This window comes from Panthera pardus, unplaced genomic scaffold (genome assembly GCF_024362965.1).
Source record: "Panthera pardus isolate Hobbes unplaced genomic scaffold, ASM2436296v1 HiC_scaffold_20, whole genome shotgun sequence".
NCBI classification, from domain to species: domain Eukaryota; kingdom Metazoa; phylum Chordata; class Mammalia; order Carnivora; family Felidae; genus Panthera; species Panthera pardus.
This window is the reverse complement of record NW_026526766.1, coordinates 62,961,640-62,981,801: the sequence shown is the minus strand read 5'-3', so window position 1 is coordinate 62,981,801 and position 20,162 is coordinate 62,961,640. Positions and strand designations below refer to the sequence as shown.

At 42.1% G+C, this 20,162-nt stretch overlaps 1 protein-coding gene across 5 annotated transcripts in view; it reads right to left on the bottom strand.

The window, feature by feature from the left end:
* Positions 1-1,650: 1,650 nt before the first annotated feature.
* PLPPR1 (phospholipid phosphatase related 1) overlaps positions 1,651-20,162 on the bottom strand; it is a 319,601-nt gene continuing 301,089 nt past the window's right edge. For all 5 annotated transcript variants that reach the window (XM_019454332.2, XM_019454331.2, XM_019454329.2 and 2 more), the window contains 4 exons: positions 15,232-15,482; positions 11,582-11,758; positions 7,924-8,055; positions 1,651-2,031 (listed from right to left, as the gene is read on the bottom strand). In XM_019454332.2, coding sequence (XP_019309877.1) covers positions 1,999-2,031; positions 7,924-8,055; positions 11,582-11,758; positions 15,232-15,482 — 593 coding nt within the window. In that variant the 3' untranslated portion in view covers positions 1,651-1,998. The remainder of the gene's footprint in view (positions 2,032-7,923; positions 8,056-11,581; positions 11,759-15,231; positions 15,483-20,162) is intronic.

The following is a 20,162-nucleotide window of genomic DNA, read 5'->3' as shown; positions in this document are numbered from 1 at the left end:
CCACGAACAAGGAAATAAAATCAAACCCTCATTGCTGTTATGAAAACAAAATCCTCAAATACGTTTGGAAAATGAGTCACTCAGAAATCGGGCAACGTGACGCTTGGGTAGCTTATACAAAGTGGAGAGCTCAGAGCTCGCACATTGTTCCTTCTGAGAAGCAGAATGCATCTTCCTCTACGATGCGCTTTTCTTACCTACATCATCCCCTGAACCACCTAAGCAGGTACATCACATTGAGAAACCTTTGAAAAGACGCAGACTTGGTTCAGAGGCATCTCGATTTAGGGGAGTCAGGAGGACCTGGGTGCTCACACCGGTGCTGACATGCACAACACTACCTCGGGAGAGTCACGGCTTCGCTGGGCTGTTTGGAGAAGAACCACATTACGTGTGTGAAAGCACATGGTATGGCATCCAGGATGAACAAAGCTTCCAGTGTTCTTTCCCTCCTCGCCTGCCTACGCAACTTCAGCCAGACAGAACTCAGGTGCGTGTGAGAGCATGAGCGTGGAAATGAAAATAACCTCAGGCCAGAATGAAGCGAGAGATCAGGCCAGGTTTTAGCAGAGGTCACTTTCGTTTTTAAGAACGACTAACTTTTTATTCGCAACTCAACATGGGCAGGCTGAAAACCAAGGTTTTCACATCCAGGTTGTGTTTCCAAGTGTCCTAATAATTGCAAGAATTTTAAAATGTTGCCTCCAACATCCCCAGTCCCACCCACCTCCACTCACACTCGCTCACATACTCCCCCACGAAAAGACCTACCAGTCATGCCTCTGCTGGCACTGATCTCAGCAGGCATGGAACTAAAAAGTGTAAACATGTGTCGGGTTCACTTCATTGTGGCCCTTCAAATACCCAGGGGATGAAGCTTAAAACAAACGACAGGAGCCGGAGTACATTTTGTGATAACTTTTTTTTCTTCTCTTTAGAAAAAAAAAAAAAAAGTACAAAAAAAAAAAAGCTAAGAAGAGCCAACATGAAAGTGTCAAGAAAACATTCTGATAGGTCCAGACAAGGGAGTTCCTTCTCTGAAAGGAGTTACACGTTAGTTATTACCATGCTAGAAAAATGAGATGCAGTTAAAATTCTAGAACAATTAAAAGCCACAAAGCCAAGCTGTTGCTCTGTGGCTCTAGGTTGTAGATGCTCCGATACCCTTTCTGTAAAATAATACTGTGCAAACTGTAAAATATTCATTTTCATAGAAAGTCCATACAATATGATATACAAAACTGTTGAGTTGACAGGGGAGACTGGTACTGGTTGCTTTTTGGAAAGAGGTCTGCAGTGTTACCTCCCAGTGCAAGGACATGATTCCAGAAAGATCTTGAGTTTTTTTTTTAGATGGGAGAAGACTTTATCTAGGAGAGAACATATAACCCCAATACCCCTCAAATCCAGGAGTCTCTGCCACTTTTTTATGTAAGTAAGTGACTTCACTAATATAGTACTTTAACTTAGAATACAAAACAGGTTAAGTGACAAGAACACAAAGTTCTTTGTGAATGTTTCTTTCTGCCAAATTGATTTTGAGATTTACCATTAACCAACATTGCCCTCCCTGCAACTCAAAAGTTAATTTTCATTAAAATTTAAAAGCTCTGGAGGAGGCAGCAAGTGCAGTAATAAAGGGGTAAGGTGAATTGTTACATTAATTTTATTTCTGTGCCTATAAAACTGAGAAAAGAAGGTCTGTGTACAAATATCACAAAACAACATCAATCATTGAATCAATGTGGTTCTTCAATGAGCACTGGAACAAGAAGAAAATTTTGTTGGTGTAAAATTCTGGCATAAATATATTAAAGCTGACAAAAAAAATCAGGGCAAGCTACATCACTTCCTCATACAAAAAAATGTACAAAACATTAGCTTCTAACTAGATAAACATAATACTTGTCTTCACAGTTTGACATCAAGTAACTGTGTGTCTTGAAGTATCGAATTGAAGGGTGATAAAAAAAAACAGCTTGTGACACATCAGCTGTCTCAGGTGACTTCGGTCATGGAGGCAGAGTGATTCTGTAAAGACAAGCAGGTGTAATCTCAGAGTCGGGCTGATTGACTCGTGCACACTCACTCTTCCCTGGCTGTGCCCTTGCTCTCTTGTCTCCTGACTTCACACAGGCTGTTCCCTCTCCCTGAAATGCTTTTCCAGGGCCTCACAAATTATCACTGTTTCTATTAAATCTTCCCTGATTTTTCAACCAAAAATAAAATAATTTCTGCACCTAAACTTGGTCTCTATAAAGTTGTCTTGTATCATACTTAATCATATTTTAATAGAAACATTTAAGGATCTCAAAGTAACTTCAGCTGCATTCCACATTTTTAATGTGGTGTTTTAATATCAAACGGTTCTGATTTTTGAAAATTTTCTGTATGATTTATTCTTTGAGTCATGAGCTATAAAGAAATGAGTTTAATATTTCAAATGTACAGGGTTGTTTTAGGTATAGATATCTATTTTTTTCCTAAAGAATGTAACCTGTGTGATATTGGTCCTTTACAATTTCTTGAGACTTTTAGGTGATTTATTTTCATAATGTTTCATATGTTTTGAGGATTGTATGTAATGCACATTAGATCTTACTAATCATCTATATTTTCACTATATTTTATTTGCTTATTAATTAGAGAGAAATGTGTTACAATCCATACTATGATTGCAGCTTTGTCCCCTTTTCCTCGTAATTCTATCAATTTGAGCATTTATGGCTTGTTTATATAACCCCTACCTCTTGTTTACATAACTTCTATATACAGGTCCCAACATTTCCTCTTTTGTTTGAACTTAAACCCCCCAGTCCATGGGGTTGGGAAATGACTTAGGAAACTGTGGCTTTAGATCTGATTATTATTGGTTTCTTGATTCGTTTATGTTTAAAATACTAGAGATTCATATATTCTTGAGAGCTCGACTACAAATTTTAGAAACTAAGTATTTTGTTTTTCAATGTACTTTTTATCTGTCATGTTTGTGAAAACTAGAGCTTGATGCATTTCTTGCCATAATGTGAAAAATGACTTTTCCTTTATGTCTTCACTTTTATAATATGCTTCCTTTTTGAAAAAAAAAAAATGTTGGGTCAATGCTTTGTTAATTTACATGTTTATAAGATTCCATTTCAGAGTAAGCAATAAAAGGTAAAGTAATTCAATAGGCTAGGATAACTAAATGGGTGGCTTTGGGCAGACTTCTTTAACTTTCCAAGTCTTGTCTTCTATTTATGATATGAGGTCTACAATATCACTAGTTTCAAATCAAGGGGGCCCTTAGAATTCCTCTGGGAATATTTTCTGAACTATAAATACTCTTTTACCTCATGATTGTTGGATTAGAACCTCCTGGGGTAAGGTTCTAGGCACCTGGGTCTCAGCACCCATTAGATTCTTTTTCTGCTAAAGAAAAAAAGGTCTCCCCTTCTTCCCAAATCTGGAGACATTGAGAGACTTTACACCACACCCAGAGTGAGGTCATACAATTGTTTCATTTCTAACTTCCTTTTGTTAATATAAACTGTGTTTGACAAGTGCACAGTTGCTCAACACCAAGGGTGTGGAGAAGCAGAGCACAGCTCCAAGCTGGTCTCCTTAGGGTCACAATAACTCTGTGGGATCCTAGAACAGGGTGTCTATGAGATTACAAGAACTCTACAGGACCACAAAATTATGCTTTGGAAACCTGACCATTTTTGTTTTGTTTGGATTCTATAATTACTTACTTTTTGGTTTTTATTTAGTACTTGGGAAAGATTTTAGAAAATGAACCCTGTCTTAATCAACTATGCTAAAGGAATCACGGAAGACAAATATTCAAATTTGAGTTGATTTTCAGAAAGGAATAAAAAGCACTGTAACTCCATGTAGTAAAAGGGAAAGGTGTCTCAAGAGGAAGGAAAGGAGGAACCCCAGGTCCCTTCTCCAGCCAGACAGTCTTCTCCTTGAGGTCTTTTTTTTTTTTTTTAAACATTTATTCACTTTTGAGAGACAGAGACAGAGCATGAGCGGGGAAGGGGCAGAAAGAGAGGGAGACACAGAATCTGAAACAGGCTCCAGGCTCTGAGTTGTCAGCACAGAGCCTGACGCAGGGCTCGAACTCACAAACTGCGAGATCCTGACCTGAGTCGAAGTCGGACACTCAGCTGACTGAGACACCTAGGCGCCCCAACTCCTTGAGGTCTTTTGAACAGTGGGATAGATTTCGCACGTATGAATGCATGCTCTGAAGAGAAGTTCCTATTTTCTCTCAGATTCCAAAAGATCTTCTCCCTGGGAAGATGGTTCTATCCCAGATATTACAAAGGAGTCAGCTTCTAATAGCAACCACAGCTGTTGGAGTTGACTAGGGAGTCCTTGCCCACAGGAGAAACCACAGGGCAGATTTCTTTTGGAAGAACTGTAGCTCAGTTCAAATACAGTATCCCTTACCACATGTTTCCATTTAATGCTAAATTGCAGACTTCAGAATGGAATTTCTCTTGAATGAAATGCCAGGCCCTATGGTATAGTACAGCAGGCGGGGCCTTTGGAATTAGATGGGTCTGTTTTAATTTTAACTGGGTGACCTTGGGCATGTTTCTTAAAATCTTTGTGTTTTACTTAACTTACCTACAAAATGGAATTAATTATAACAATTGTAGGGGATTATTGTGAGGACTGAATGTGATGGCTTGCAATAAATGCTAATTTTCTTTTCTTGACCCAACAAGTAAAGGGTATAATCATCCTAACTGCCCACATGAAAACATTTTAAATAAAGGTGGATGCTTTGTTACTTGAGTCTTCTATAGTTGGTGTGGAAGGCATCACTTGAGAAGTCAACTTTCTAACCAGCGTCCTGTAGCTTCTCTTTGACTAGCCTGCAGAAGTCCTGTTCACTGTTTTCTTATTAATTTCTGTCTTGTGTGGGGGTTCAGATAGTGACTATTGTCTGATTTTTGGTTCTTGCTTTTGTCTAAAGTCTCTAGTTCAGGTTTTGTTTCTGGCTTGCCTCTGCCCCTGTCAAACATTCATTTCATGCCTCGTGAATGCCAGGAAATATGGAGAGTAAGATATGGTTCATAGGGTTCAGATCCTCAAGGTCTCCAAGCTCTTGGCAGAGGCAGATATGAAGGGGCATTATTGGCATTAATTTTGCAGGACAATCACACAAGGGCCCATGAGGTCCCTTAGGCCCAAGCCTGTTATTCAGAAATGGCCTCGTTGTATCCAGATGGAACGATACATATGGAAACAAAGATACATGGGCAGATTGAAGGAAGTTCAACTCCTGCTCGTAGTGAATCATAATATATATTTTAAAGATAATCTTTCATTCTATCTTGTGGAAGAGCAGATTTTGAAATTCTGTTTGGCACTTCATATTTCAATGTAAGTGGAATCCCCCAAATACGACCTAGATGTCTCTATGACCTCTGTGGTCACTATCAATGGTCCTGAGGGAGAAGAGAGAGAGAAGTCTGGAGAAGGCTTCCAACAGAGGGTAGTGCTTGAGTGGTGTTTGGCAGAAGGATGGGGTCCAAAGTTGATGTCCTTAAACTGGGACGTTCAAGGCAAAGTAGAGAGCATTTAAAAGAACACAGAGACTCCCATGTTTGTGGAACTCAGTAGGTATTTGTTTACTTTTAAAACTCACCTTTGTCTTCAGTTGCTTCACCTCAAAAGTAGAGGAAACCACTCTGATCTTATCAGGTACAGAAACATAATTAGATAGGGAAGACCAGAGAAAGTCTATCTCACCATTTCATTACAAGGGATCATGATTTAGCTCCTTTATCACTCAACCTGCATCGATAGGCTGTATATAAATAAACCAGCAATAGATTTTTTAGTATGTTTTTTTTTTTTTTTACATTTATTTATTTTTGAGAAACAGAGTGAGACAAAGCGTGAGCGGGGGAGGGGCAGAGAGAGAAGGAGACACAGAATCTGAAGCAGGCTCTAGGCTCTGAGCAAGCAGTCAGCACAGAGCCTGATGCGGGGCTCGAACCCACAAGCTGTGAGATCATGACCTGAGCCGAAGTCGACGCTCAACTGACTGAGCCACTCAGGTGCCCCTTAGTATGTTACTTCTTAATTAAATCAAGTCAAAACGTTCACCTTAATACAGGTTGGGGGAAAAACAAACAAAATACTCGGCTCTGGGTTTAATGGAGAGCCCTAGTTTTTCCAAGATGGAAATAGCTTTAGTGTTTTGTTTTTCTTGTTAGTAAAATTAGAAAGACTTCACTAAATGTGAAAAGAAATAGGAGAGTTCATCTCAGATACTGGATAGTTAATAATCTTTAATAAGGGAAAATATTTTATACTATATTGATAATTCCAGTGGGAAGTGATTTGCTTTTTCCTTGTACTATCTATGAAAATGGTTTTGTAAGGATGTAAACATAAACACGATTTCAAGATGAATAGATTATTACAGGAAAACATTTTAGTGGGACTCAGCCTGGCCTGACAGTAAAACCCTGTTTTGTTATTGGTTATCTCCTTCTCTGCTTAGAGAACCACTCATCTCAGCCCTCCTGCTTGCTAGCTACGTGGCCTCAGGCAAGTTTGGTGAACATCGCTATCTTCATATTCCTATTAAATTTTTTTTTAACGTTTATTTATTTTTGAAGGAGAGAGAGAGAGAGAGAGAGAGAGACAGAGTGCGAGCAGGGGAAGGGGCAGAGAGAGAGCGAGGGAGACACGGAATCGGAAGCAGGCTCCAAGCTCTGAGCTGTCAGCACAGAGCCCAAAGTGGGGCTTGAACCCACGAACCGTGAGATCATGACCTGAGCTGAAGTTGGACGGTTGACTGACTGAGCCCACCAGGCACCCCCATATTCCAATTTTTTAATCTGTGCAGTGGGACTTTCCTATCGATTCAATAGGTTTTTGTTCAAATAAGAATGTAGTTGTAAAGCACCTAGCAACTGTCCCAGGCAAAAACAAGTGTTTGATACTATCTCTCGAGGCTGCTTTCACTTGGCGAATCTTCTGCATGGCATTTCCTGTCTTCTCAGACAGAATACACTTCTTTTTCTTCATTTAGATTCACAAAGCACCTTGGGAACCTCTGATTCAGTATGCCATATTATGACTACTCATTCATATCCATCTTCCTGATTATCTGTGAGTTCTTCGAGGACAAGGACTGTGCAGCTAATCATTTTCTGTATCTCTGACATGAACCAAGGCCCTGATGTAAATAAGTGAGTATGGTTGCATTAAAAGTTTTTGATTGTGGGGGCGCCTGGGTGGCTCAGTCGGTTGAGCGTCCGACTTCGGCTCAGGTCATGATCTCACAGTCTGTGAGTTCAAGCCCCGTGTCGGGCTCTGTGCCGACAGCTCAGAGCCTGGAGCCTGCTTCAGATTCTGTGTCTCCCTCTCTCTCTGACCCTCCCCCGTTCATGCTCTGTCTCTCTCTGTCTCAAAAACTAAGTAAATATTAAAAAAAAAAAAAAAGTTTTTGATTGTGGTCATCAAAATAGATCCAAAAGGACACTTAGTAACCTTTTTAATGTTTGTTTTTTTTTTAATGTGCTTCCAGCTTACATCTATTGCTGAATGTAACAAAACCTTTCTCTTTCTAAATATTGTCCTAGTCACTAAACCAGATTGGCCTCCCACATAATTGGTCCAAATTTTATAAATGTGGTATTGCATAGTAGGTCAAGGCGTCTTAAAGCAGCTGGGGTTTAAGTTAGACATTACTAAGAACTTCCTGAGGATTCATGATTGCCACGCCCCAGAATAACTACAGGACTATTGAGAGAAGATTGAAGTTCTTGAAGCCTTTACCTCAGATTTGATTAGTGTTGAGTGGATTCAGTGGTATCCTGCTTCCAGTAGAGGAATGGATTAGCTGACCTCCCAAGATAACAGGCCTTGAGCCTGTGGGTTTGGTTTTCTAAAACCACTTTACTGTACCTGTGCGCTTAAGGTTTCCAGAGGGCTTTCTATCCTTGGGAAAGCCATTAGGGGCACTCCACGGGGATCCTCGGGTTTGGATTTGGAAGGAGATCCTTGTGTTCCTTTAAAGTTATGGACCACACACATTCCCTGCAGGATGAGGGGAAAAAAGACTGGAGTCAGACTACAGCCATCTATGCCTGGTCACCTCTGAGGATGGCAGGCCTTTCCCCCTAGAATATCGCTGCCATAGTGATTGTTTTCTTTTGAGCCAGTGGGTCATAGGGGCCATGCAAAGACCTTGGGCATAGTTTAGGGTGTCTACTGAACATGTCTAGGGGCTGATGAAGCATCTGACTGATACCCACATGGCCAGTGGTAATCAATCCACCCCACTAAGCCTGTTTCCTCACCTGTGAATGGAAATAACAACACCTATCTCACAGATCTGAAATGATTAAAAGACACAACGAATGTAAATCATCTTATAACAGCAGCATAATTTATTGAGGGCACTCTGTGTCTGGCATGGTCCTGAGGATTTCACCTTCCTTCATTTAACCCACTCAGCAATCTTACAAGGGAGGGACTATTATCATATTCAACTTGGGTAAGGAGGCACAGAGAAGTTAGATAACTTGCCCAAGGTCACACAGAGATTTCAACTCCACAGCCCCTTAATCATACCACTCTACTCTTTTGCCTCTTAACAAGCGCCAACCATATAGCAAACGATCCATGCTGACGAGTCTTTCACTCCTAAGAGGACCCTCCCTAAATTATGTGACTACTGTTTGCTTGAGATTAACTCAAAATCGTGGCACTTTTCCTTTATTGCTTCCATGAAAATACTTTCCCTCTAAACGACTGCTCACTTTTATTTCTTACTGAGACCCTCCTTCATAACAGTCTGTTTTTACCATCTTCTCTGCTTCTTTTGCCCTCGTAGAGTTTATCTGTCTTTTTCCACTGTCTTCATTGTTCTGCATCATTGTTTCTATAACCTAGTATCTTTGAATCTTTCCTGTCACTCTTCAAACCCTGCAGAACATTTATATAAATATTCTCTATTTGGCTTTCTTCCACCTCACTCTCCAGCTCTGCTTAAACCCCCTCGATTCAGGAAATGGGGGAACTGGGAAACATAGGAACTCTGAAGTTGGAAAGACCCAGGTCAGATTTATAGCTTATTGGCTGGGTGGCCATTGAGTAAGTTATTTATCTTTGAGCCCCGTTTTCTTCATCTGTAAAATGAGGATAAGAATAGTGTTAGGGTTGTCCTAGGAGCACATGATTTGGTGTATATACAGATTAGGGCACGTAGTAATTGCTCAACTAATCACCAACCCCTGCCCCAGCTGCTTTAATCTTCACAATAATGCATATGTGCTCTAAAGTATGCTCCTGGTCTCAGACTCTTCTCTTCCTGTCTTCCTGTCCAAGTCTCCACTTTGGGAGGCTTCCAGTCTCTTCGAAGACGTCTTTCCCCTCCCATTTCCAAGCTCAGTGTGTGTGCATGTGAGGTGTGTACATGTGCACATGCAGACAACAGGAAGAGCATGGGGTCTGTCTCTGCCAGGGTAATTCAGCAACAGTTCTGGGTCTTACATAAAGACCATTTGTGGAAAACAAAATTGGACATTTGCCATCAACTGGGAAGGCAACAACAGAGCAAATAACTAAGCGGTAGGAAACAGGGCTGCAAGTTAGTGAGAGAAAGGAAGTTTAATAGTAAGGCAGAATTTGTACATGTGGCCTTAGAAAATGCAAAGGATTTCACAGATTTCATCCCATAAAGACCTCATGAAATACCTCGGGACAGTCTGTACTGTTCTTTGTCTCTAGCTGGGGATGTTGGCCCCGGGACTGAAGGACAGCAAAATTTTTTGGCTTTTGAGCCTAAGCTTTCACTGATGGACTATTGATCTGTCTTTGAAAACCCTCTTTTCTCTTGAGGTCACCCGTGCCCTTTCCAAACTCTTTTAAAAGCAATCGCAATCATTGGGAAATATCTCCTATGAGAGATCAACATCTCAGGATCATTCAGCACCGCTTTTCCTGCAGCTTCACACAGACAATTTGCATTGAAGTCCTTCATCTTTAACTTTAGAAAGAAAGCCTGGATCCATTTAAAATAATTTTGAATTAAAATGGAGCTTCCCCATCTCCATGGGGAGATCAGTGTTTTGAGCAACTGGGAGCATTTCCTGTATCTCAGCAGGTAAAAATGTTGGAAACTCTGAGTTAGAAGTTAGGAGAGGCATAGGTGTATTTAGTGTGTTGGGAAGGGCAAGGAGGAAGGCTAGGACAAGGAAGAATCATCTATGTATAATGCCAGTCTCTATGGGTGCTTTGGACCAGGATAGGCAGAATGGGAGGAGGGACATCCGGACAGTGATGGCTATTGTCTTTTAGGGGAAGCTTGCTGAATATTATTAGGGGATTCATTTCATGCACAATATAGGACTCTCCAGGCCCAGTGATTTACTGTAAATCCTTCCAGGTATACTTTAAATCCCTGAAGAGTATTTACAAATTGTACCTCTGTGGTATGCCCTTGTGATAAAATACTACACAGCAAGAAAGATAAATGAATTATTGATACATGCTACAATGGATGGATCTTAAAATAATCATGTCAGGTGAAAGACGGCCAAGAAAATGAATATACACTATATAGTTCCATTCATATGAAATCCTAGAAAAGGCAAACTAATATAGAGTGTTGGAGAGATCAGTGGTTTCTTGGGAATGAGGGGAATGGATGAGGGAGAGAAAGATATATGTATGTCAAAATTTATCAAATTGTACACTTCATGTGGCATCTATTATCTGCCTATTATAGTTCAAGAAAACTGTAAAAAGACAAAAGTAAAAATTAGCCTCTTCTCTTCCAGTCCAACTAAGATTAAGAGATTTCCTAGGTGAGCAGGTGGTGAGGCCCCCAGCTATTTGAGGAACTAAAATCATCAGAAAAGTAAAGATACGGAGAAAACTATATCAGCCAAAACTCTTCTCCAGAAAGATTATTATATGTGGTTGAGAAGCCACTTATAGTGGAAATAAGCTGTCTGAGAGCCAAGTGTAGGTGAGAGCAGAAGCCTTCTAAAAAGCCTGGGAGTGGCTAGAGAAGGGTTTTCATACTGCAGAGTGGGATATGCAAGTCTGGGCCAGAGCAGAGTTTCTGAGGATGCAGGAGAAGGGGCTGTCTGCTTCCACCCAGGCTCTTTGTTTTCTGTTCTTCCCTCCTTAGTTTCTGCTCTCAATACATTCTGAACAGATATTTAAAGAACATGGCTTTAAAAATAAAATAAAGAAAAAAAAATAAATAAATAAAAATAAAAATAAAATAAAGAACACTGCTTTGAAGGTACACCAAATTACTAGTCTGCTGGACCCCAGTCCACAGCCCAGTGTTGAAGGAAGCAGAGCAAGCCGTCCTCCACAGGCATTCGTCTTTCTGACCCCTTGGGGGAACATGCAGTCAGATTTCTGAAAGAAAGGGTGCTTTAGAAGTCATTTTTGTAGCAAAAGGATGCATAATACTTGGAAGAGAGTTGCAACTCACAAGGCTGGGGCAGGAGGAACACGGACTTACACTGTGAAGTCTGGCTAACCTGACAGCCTTGCAGAGGGCACAAGAGGGAAAAAGGTAGAAAGAGGGAAGCTAACCTACCAGAAACAGGGCTACAGCAGTGCCCAGGATGAAGCCCGCAATCACGTCGGAGCAGTGGTTCCGATACTCAGAGACCCGATTAAGGCCTGTCAGGAAGGCTGTGCAGAGGGTCCCGAGGCACAGCACTGGTTTAGCCAGCCGACTGCTCTTTGTCTTGATTGTGCTTGTGATGTACATCTGGAACAGGACAGAGACCAGCAAGTGACAGGCAGCCTCCTTGTGCGGTGCAAACACATACATGCACAGACATGCACCAGCACATGCAACAGGGGCCGCGCCCAAGTGGCCACACTGACTAGTTGAACAATTCCACTAAGTCAGGTAGGAAAGAATTTGGGTAGGAAACCAGTGCAGCAAGAACAATGGATGGCTGTCTCCTAATCATGTTTTGTGTTCTAGTGGGCCCGTAAACAGAAATAGCGATGCAGAGTGACCGCATAATGAACATCAGAGTGTGCAAGTTTTATGCAACAAATTAAAGAATCACTTGGAGTATAAGGAAACCCACATAGAATCTCAGATACCAAAGAACTTCTGTGAGAATGAATTTTATGAAAGAGAAGGCCAGGTAGGCGAGTGGCTAATACATTTTACTTTTGGTGTCTCCCAGAGTTCTAGCTGATTCTTCACACTTGTGAGCAACAAACACAAAAGCATTGACTGGTTAGTTGATTGGCTGCATTAGAACTTCCAGATGGGTGTGTCACAAACAGGTTTCAGTTGTGCTAAATTCTCACGTTCCTTGGAACAGCTGTGATCGGCTCTCTGCATTCATTTACCCTGGTGTTTAAATTTTTAAAAAATGTTTTATTTCTTTCTGAGAGAGACAGTGCGAGCCGGGAGGGGCAGAGAGAAGGGGACAGAGGATCTGAAGTGGGCACTGCGCTGACAGCACGAGTGAGTCTGAGTGAGGCTGGAACTCATGAACTGCAAGATCATGACCTGAGCCGAAGTTGGAGGCTTAACCTACTGAGCCACCCAGGTGCCCCTACTCTAGTCGTGTTTGAAATTATTGAACTCTGTGTTTTAAAATATCGAACTTTTCTATGGGTTCCCCGACATCCAAAAGGTTGGGAAAGGAGTTCCTGACCTGAGGAAAGGATGATGTAATTTATGGCACCTGAGGTGTGGGCTGTTCTTATCTATTGTGAGGGGCTTGGCAACACTCTTAAAGTTTCATCAGCTCAGTTATCAAATGTGTGTCTGGTGGCCTAGAGCCTCTTTCAAAGAAGTAAACACGGTTCGATCACCTGTGCAATGGTTATAAGAAACCACTAGAGGGCATTACTGATCCATCCCATCATTTCTTTAGAACCGATAAATGAATTTGCAACTCTGAGAAATAGTATGCTAATACCTACAGTCTACAGTGTGTTTGTATGGCCTGAGCACATACAGGTTCAGTGGATGCATTTTACAATGTTACAATGGAAACTTTTACTTTTGTAGAATGAGGTTTCAACAGTGGTGTGAATACAGAAGATGGAATTCTCTATCACATGTAATAGATGACCTACGAAAGTATGGTTTGATCAGTTACACAAATTAGAGCACATTACACCATTCTGGGGCTGTATAGGAAATGTTACTTAACATCTACACTAGATATATTTAACTCTACTATTTTATCTTTTTGTTATTTTTTAATTATACCCTTTATCAATCTTTCCTATAAGATTACAAACTATAAGAACAGGGGCTTAGGGTTAGTATTCTTCATGGTATTAACTAGTCCTTAGGAGATCTTTCTTGAGTAATTTCTGAAAGCACTTCACACATAACAGGGGCTCAAAAAATGTTCACACAATTGGAGTCTTGTATCACGGTTTATCTGATTATAGTCTGTGGGGCATGATTTGAATTGGATTATATCTGAATCCTTGAAAACATCTGCTATTCTAAGCAGACTTCTTTTTTCTCAAAAGAAATTTGTAACTCATTTGATGAGACAATAGATTATTATGACAGATTTATTTTTATAACGGTGTTCTACAAATTTCACACCTCAGTGGCTTGAGTTCGATAAATATGGGTAGGAAAAGGGTTCAAGAGTACATTGCTTCATAGAACTTAGGCTGTAGATAATTTAGAACAAATGGAGATTTTGAAAGTTGGAGAACATGCCAAATGCCTGAGAGGATTTTCTTTGTTTAAAGAATACATGGTCGGCCTGCCTATCTATCTATCTATCTATCTACCTACCTATCATAAAGCAAGGTTTGATTGATCTGTTTGAGGCTTCTATATTATCTATGTGCATGTTTCCTAACATGGGGCAGCTGAAGTCATTTTTTCTCTCCTATTCATTAAAGAGCAGATTTAAAAGGAATAACTAGGAAGACTAATTTTGGGTAATTGGTGGTTGACAAATTCATCCTATAGATGTGATCTTGTGAATGTGATGCCAAGGAGCCATCGTTTTAAGGAGAATATTGAGCAGTTTACTTGACGCTGTACTGAGTAGACCAGACGTGTAGTCAGTCCCCTTCTTTCCACCGTGAATGTAGGTAGGCATCCAGGTGCTGGCAGGGACGCCCTTCAACTGGAGGCAGACTCTCAGCAGAGAGTGCAGTTACCCTCACTTGAGGGGGTGGGAACATGCTCTCCTGGGGGGTGGGGACGAGTCTTGCTCAGAACCTCTGGGAAGAATGGATTATTTCAAAGGGGTCTTTCCTTTGCCTTCTCCTTCCCTTCCGTTGAGACTCACTAGACTAGTCCTACCTGGAACATAAAGTTCAAGTAAGGAAAAGATGTGTTTTTGACCAATAGTTGTTCTTCCCCAGGGAAATGCATAGGATATCTGCCTTTGAGCTGATCCCTCTACTTCTGTGCTCTTGTTTCTAAGGAAGCATAGGCCAGAGAAAGGGGAGATGAAGTCATTTCCAAAATGGATGCAATTAAAGAGTAGGAAAGTAAAAGGGACAGCATGGTTTCTTCCTGTATTTTAAGATGTGGGACCCACTTTAGGTTTTCTCTGTGACGAAAGCAAACAATGTAGAGAGAACACTGTACCCCAAGTGGGGGCAGTCAAAGCCTGTAGGATTTGGGGAGCAGGGACAAGTGAACTTTCGGGTGTTGGGGATCTGGTAGGATCACCCTTCTGCTCTGGGTAAACGGTGAAGAAGAGTGTCGGGAGTTGCAGAGGAAAGCTGTGTTTTTATCCCGGGTCTGTTGCACTACCCACGCAGCCATTCACATTAACGCCCACACCTGCAAACTTGCAGGCAGGTGTGAGAAACGTATGCTGTCCTGGAACCAGTGAAACTTTGGCAAAGAGTGCTGTTGTGAGCAGTGGGAGGATCCCCGACAGGGTGCCAGGAGCCTGGGTCCCAGGTCTAACTGTGGGTTCTCACCTATTTCTCTGGGGCTCAGTTTCTGCATCTGTAAAATGGGAAGATTTGACTAAGAGATTATCCACATTCCCAAATCAATATCCTCTGGCAGCTCGGTATGTTACCCTGGGGTGTTGGGGCGGGGGGGGGGGGGGGAGGCAACGGTATGGTGCTATGCAGGAGAAACATGTTGTAACAGGACTTTAAAAATCACTCTAAGTGACTGTGACAAAAAAAAATGAAGGTGAGGAGGGCAGAGAGACATGTATCCCAGCCGACAACTCATCTTGGGAGTGCCGGCAAGACTGGGCTACTCACCGTGGCATATAAGGCGGAATAAATGCTCAGAGCGGCATGTTTGGAGGGAAAGGACCTCCGAGCCTTTTCTATCACTTCCATGTCCCCGGTACAAATGTTGCCATTGTTTATGAACTGGTGGTGTGCTCGGCAGTCTGTACTGGTGTAGTTCGGCTTGCACACTGTCAGGAAGTACGGGGTTAGGTGCCCCGTGACCACCTGTCCGGCGTTTACAAAAATGTCAGTAGCAAAAAGTCCGAAGGCAAATACCCCTACAAGGAGATTTGAAACGATTAGCAATGGTGAGGTGCACGGTCGGTTGGTTTTGTCCCTGAGAGGAAAACATAGCAGTGAGAGTCCATCAGAACCTACCAAAAATGATCTCGCCAAATTGTCTCCCCAACCTTTATCTTTGCAGGGAGCGGTGCCTGCTTCCCAAATCATTCCATTCAAATTGATGCAGATATTCTGCGGTTAGCATTTTACCATTTTGTATAAACCAGAAGCAGCATGTTCTAATGGGAAGGACTGGATTTGGGGAATCATACAGATTTGGGCTCCATCCAGCCCCAGCGTTGCTGACATTCACAGAAGTTATTTGCCTTCTCTGAACCTTGGTACCCTCAGTCACAAAATGGTCAGGGGGAGGGATACCTCTTGGGGGGCAAGATTAAATAGGATAGGTACAAAATACTCCCTTTGGCGTCAGTAGCTACTCAACATCAGTTTTTTTTTTTTCCCCCCCCGTAGAAAATATATTCTGCCTGCTCATGTTTGGAAACGCAAATACTCTGAGGAGGGGTATTTATGACATCATGGCGGCTGAAGTGAATGAGGTTGTTAGGGAGTTATCCTTAAAGATAAAAAAGGTCATTCCAGAAACCTCGATTGAATTGGATGTTTCATTTGACAGTTGGGCAGAGAAAATAAGAAAGGGAGAGTGTTATAGCAAAATGCTGGTGACTGTATCAGTTTCATACAGCTGCTGTAAAAAGTTACCACAAACAGAGTAGCTTAAAACAACACAAGTGTATCTTCTTAGAGTTCTAGAGGTAGGTTTCCCTGGGTGAAATCAACAGGTTAGCAGGATTGTGTTCCTTCTGGAAGCTTGAGGGTAGAATTCATTTCTTGCCTTTTCCAGATTCTAAGCTGTTTTACATTCCTTATCTGTGACCCCCTTCTAGCAATTATGTCACTATGACCTCTGCTTCCATTGTCACATTTTCTTTGACTCAGAGTTTCCTGCCTCCCCCACCCCCCGCCTTTTTTTAAAGTTATTTATCTTGAGAGAGAGAGATAGTGAGTGAGAGAGAGAGAGAGGGAGGGAGAGATTTCCAAGCGGGCTCCGTGCTGTAGGCACAAAGCCCAGCGTGAGGCTCAAACCCACGAACTGTGAGATCACGACCTGAGCTGAAACCAAAAACAGGACGCTTAACTGACTGAACCACCCAGGCACCCCTCCTGCCTGCCTCCCTCTTATAAGGACTTTTGATTACATTGGGTCCACCTGTCCAACCCAGGATAATCTCCTCAACTCAAAAGCCTGAGTTTAATCACACCTGTAAATTGCTGTTTGTCATATAAGGTAACAAATCCACAGTTTCCAGGGATCAGGATATGGACATTTTGGGAGAGGAGGGCATTATTCTTTCTGCCACACTGACTTTGCTGTTTGGCTGAGAATCCTGTGGGTAGGCTGTATTTCCTGGATTTTATCTGTCCTCTGGCAAATTCCACGGGATTAGTCCCAATAAGATTGAACATGGTAGAGCAGAATTCTTGATAGGAAGCTTCACTGTGAACTCTTTCAAAGCCTACACAGTACAGCTATAGATTATCAGTGGACTATTGTCTGTTAAAAATACCAAAGGGGGCTGTGCAGAGCCGAGGTACATACAAGTTACTTGAAAGGATAAAGACTTCCCAAATGCAGCTCAATTATGGGAGAAGTTGGCAAGTGTGAGAGTCAGCATTAACCCTTGTAAATGTCAAGGATCTGCTACAGTTTCAGTTAAATTTCTACCCAGCTTTGACTCCCATATTCAATGTCCTCCATCTGCAAATTGTGCTGACATCAGCACTGAAAAGTTGATCCATTATAGCAGAAGTGAAGACAAGTTTGGCTGAAACCTTCATCCGGTTTTCATTTTGATCTGTATTGATTGCTATAATTTTCTTTTTTGTGGCTTTGCCAGGATGTGCTTTATCACAATGAGAACTGGCTCTTTTAATAGCTTCAGCCAGCTCACTCTCAGAGGGTCTGACCTCTGAGAGTAGGCAATCATTGATCATTCGTGGCAATTTTCCCCCCAGGTTCAGGAAGTCTGAATGGTTAGAGATTTTTTTTTTTTTTTTTTTTTACACCTTTAAGCAAGATTCTTAAAGACCAGGTCTCTGGCTTTTTCAAGGGGCAATAAGTCTGTCTGGGCATACTTTTCCAGGAAACCAGGGTAATTTATGATTTGAAAAAGGACAAGTGACAGCACTTTCCTCTGGCATTTTATTTGTCAGAAGTGCTTCCAATTAGGGCGGGTTTGTTCTTTCTGAGACAGGATTTCTAGGCTCCTAGGATGGATGTCTGAAATGCCAGCTCTGTGGTCCATGGTGATTCTGTGATGGGCAGCTCTCCTATTTATCGTCCTGTGATATTTTGCAGAAAGTTGCTTTCCCTCTTCTTTGCCTCCTTAGGCATCATCTCTGCTTCTCCTAATGGCTTAACAAGCATCTGCTTTCCAAACATTTCATTCTGGTGCATTTGATCTAGCTTCAGAAGGGCACTGTCACAGGCCACCTGAATGTCACAGGCCATGCCAACAAAGGGCGGCAGAACCTGAAGCAGCGATTCACAGACAATGTCCTATCACACGGGGCTTTTGTAAGACACTCCAGCCATTGCCCTTAACCCTGAGCTACTTGTGTGTATTTTACAAGCCTCAGAAGCTAACAATAGCTCCTTTTGTCCTCAGGTCAGGTGGAATACCATTTATGGTCTCTGTATTGCAACGTATGATTTGAAGGGGATGTTTTTAAAATGTCTATAGAACCTACCTTGGTGTCAAAAAATTCTTTAAATGAGGTCATATTTTTGAAATATTAACAGATACATTTTTCATTCCTATAACCCTCCCTAGTGGGTTCTATTTATCTTATGAATCTGCTCCCAGTAGTGTTCCTTGCTTCAGGGGAGCTGATCGCATTTATGAATGAATTTATAAGCTGACACAATAGCCTAAAAGTAAAGTGCTTTTGATTTGCCAGAGCTGTGTGCTTGAGACACTTGTTATTGTTGTTGCTTTGTTTGGAATTCCAAAAAGGCTTGGATGGGAAGACTGAGAGCCACCCTTGGGGGTTGGGGGGGGGGGGGATGTGGCTGAGGATGCCACACAAGGAGGCTGAAGGAGTGAAGAGGCACTCCCATGCTCCCTGCCTCACGCTGGCTGACAAACCCAGGGTCAGGGCAACAGAAATCTCCAGAATGATTTCTGGAAATCCATTTGAAGTGTGTCCTATCCCTCTCAGGGTGTAGCTCAGGAGCTGCAAGCCTTTTAGAGAAGCTTCACACCCAGCATGGTATCAGACGAGGGTACCTGCATTAGCAACGGCAGAAGATCAAATTGGTGGAGCCTAAGGGCCTCCTCACAAGACTCATACGTTCTGGTGTGGGGTGGGGTAAGCAGTTGTAAATTCCCACATCCCTAAGGGATGACAGGCATTAGAATGCCGACAGGACCAAGAGGATAGGAGGGCCTGAAATTAGGACAAAGAGATTGATTATGATGTCTGTGGTCCTTGTCAGGATGCCATAGATCAGCTAAGGAAACCTAAGCATGCCTCTTCTTTGTTGTTTGTTTTTTAAAGTTTATTTATTTATTTTGAGAGAGACACAGACAGCGCGAGTAGGGGAGGGGCAGAGAGAGAGGAAGAGAGAGAATTCCAAGCATGCTGCACACTGTCAGCACAGAGCCCAACGTGGGGCTCCAACTCAGAACCATGAGATCGTGACTTGAGCTGAAACTAAGGGTTGGATGCTTAACCAACTGAGCCACCCAAGTGCCCCGGCCTCTTCATTGTGGTGTAAATATGACACCCATCAGGCAAGCCCAAGGATAAAGAAAGAGGAAAATGAAGGTATTAAAAAGTCCTTATTTTTTTCCTCAGGATTCTATCTGGGTCCATCTGATCTCAGTCTGTCTATGGACAAATTAGGGTCTTTGATCACTAGTAATTTGGGACATGGAGGTCAAATTCTGGGACCTGGTCCCTACTATGGAATCATTACAGTATTCTACCCTTTCACTCAACCATGAACGTAGAAAAACAGTGACATAACCAGGAAATGTGCATGAGGAGAACCACCAAAGCCACAGATAATTGGCATGCTGGAAAAACAGGACTCATACCAGGATACCATTAGGCCTTCCAAACAAAGAACTGGGAAAATGCATAACCAGACTCCGTGGTATGAAGGAGGATGCTATTGCTTTTCACACAGGTGCCCTTCATTAGGAAACCTAGCCCCAGATAGTAGGCTGGGAACGGGGTGAGTAGGGGCTGGTGGGTGAGGGAAAGACTACATTCCTTTTAGCCACAAAGATCCTGTGACCTTTAGAGGTGGGGCTTTTAAATTGAAGGCCAACTGTTCTATATTCAGTTATAAATGTGTAATTTACAGTTTAATATGGCACCTAGCTGACAGCCTCTGGTGGAGCATCTCTCAATTGTCTACTAAAGTATACATGGGGCTTGTGAAAAAAGATGGAAACTCATAATGTCAGCCCAAAGGGAGAATCAGCAAGGGATTTCCATTGTCAATAAGTGACATGGAGTGAGTTTACTCTCTGTCTGTCTCTGTCTCGCTCGCTCTCTCTCTCGCTCTCTCTCTCACACACACACACACACACACACACACACACAATTTTACTTCATGAAAAACTCAAGCTTCTCCTTAGAAA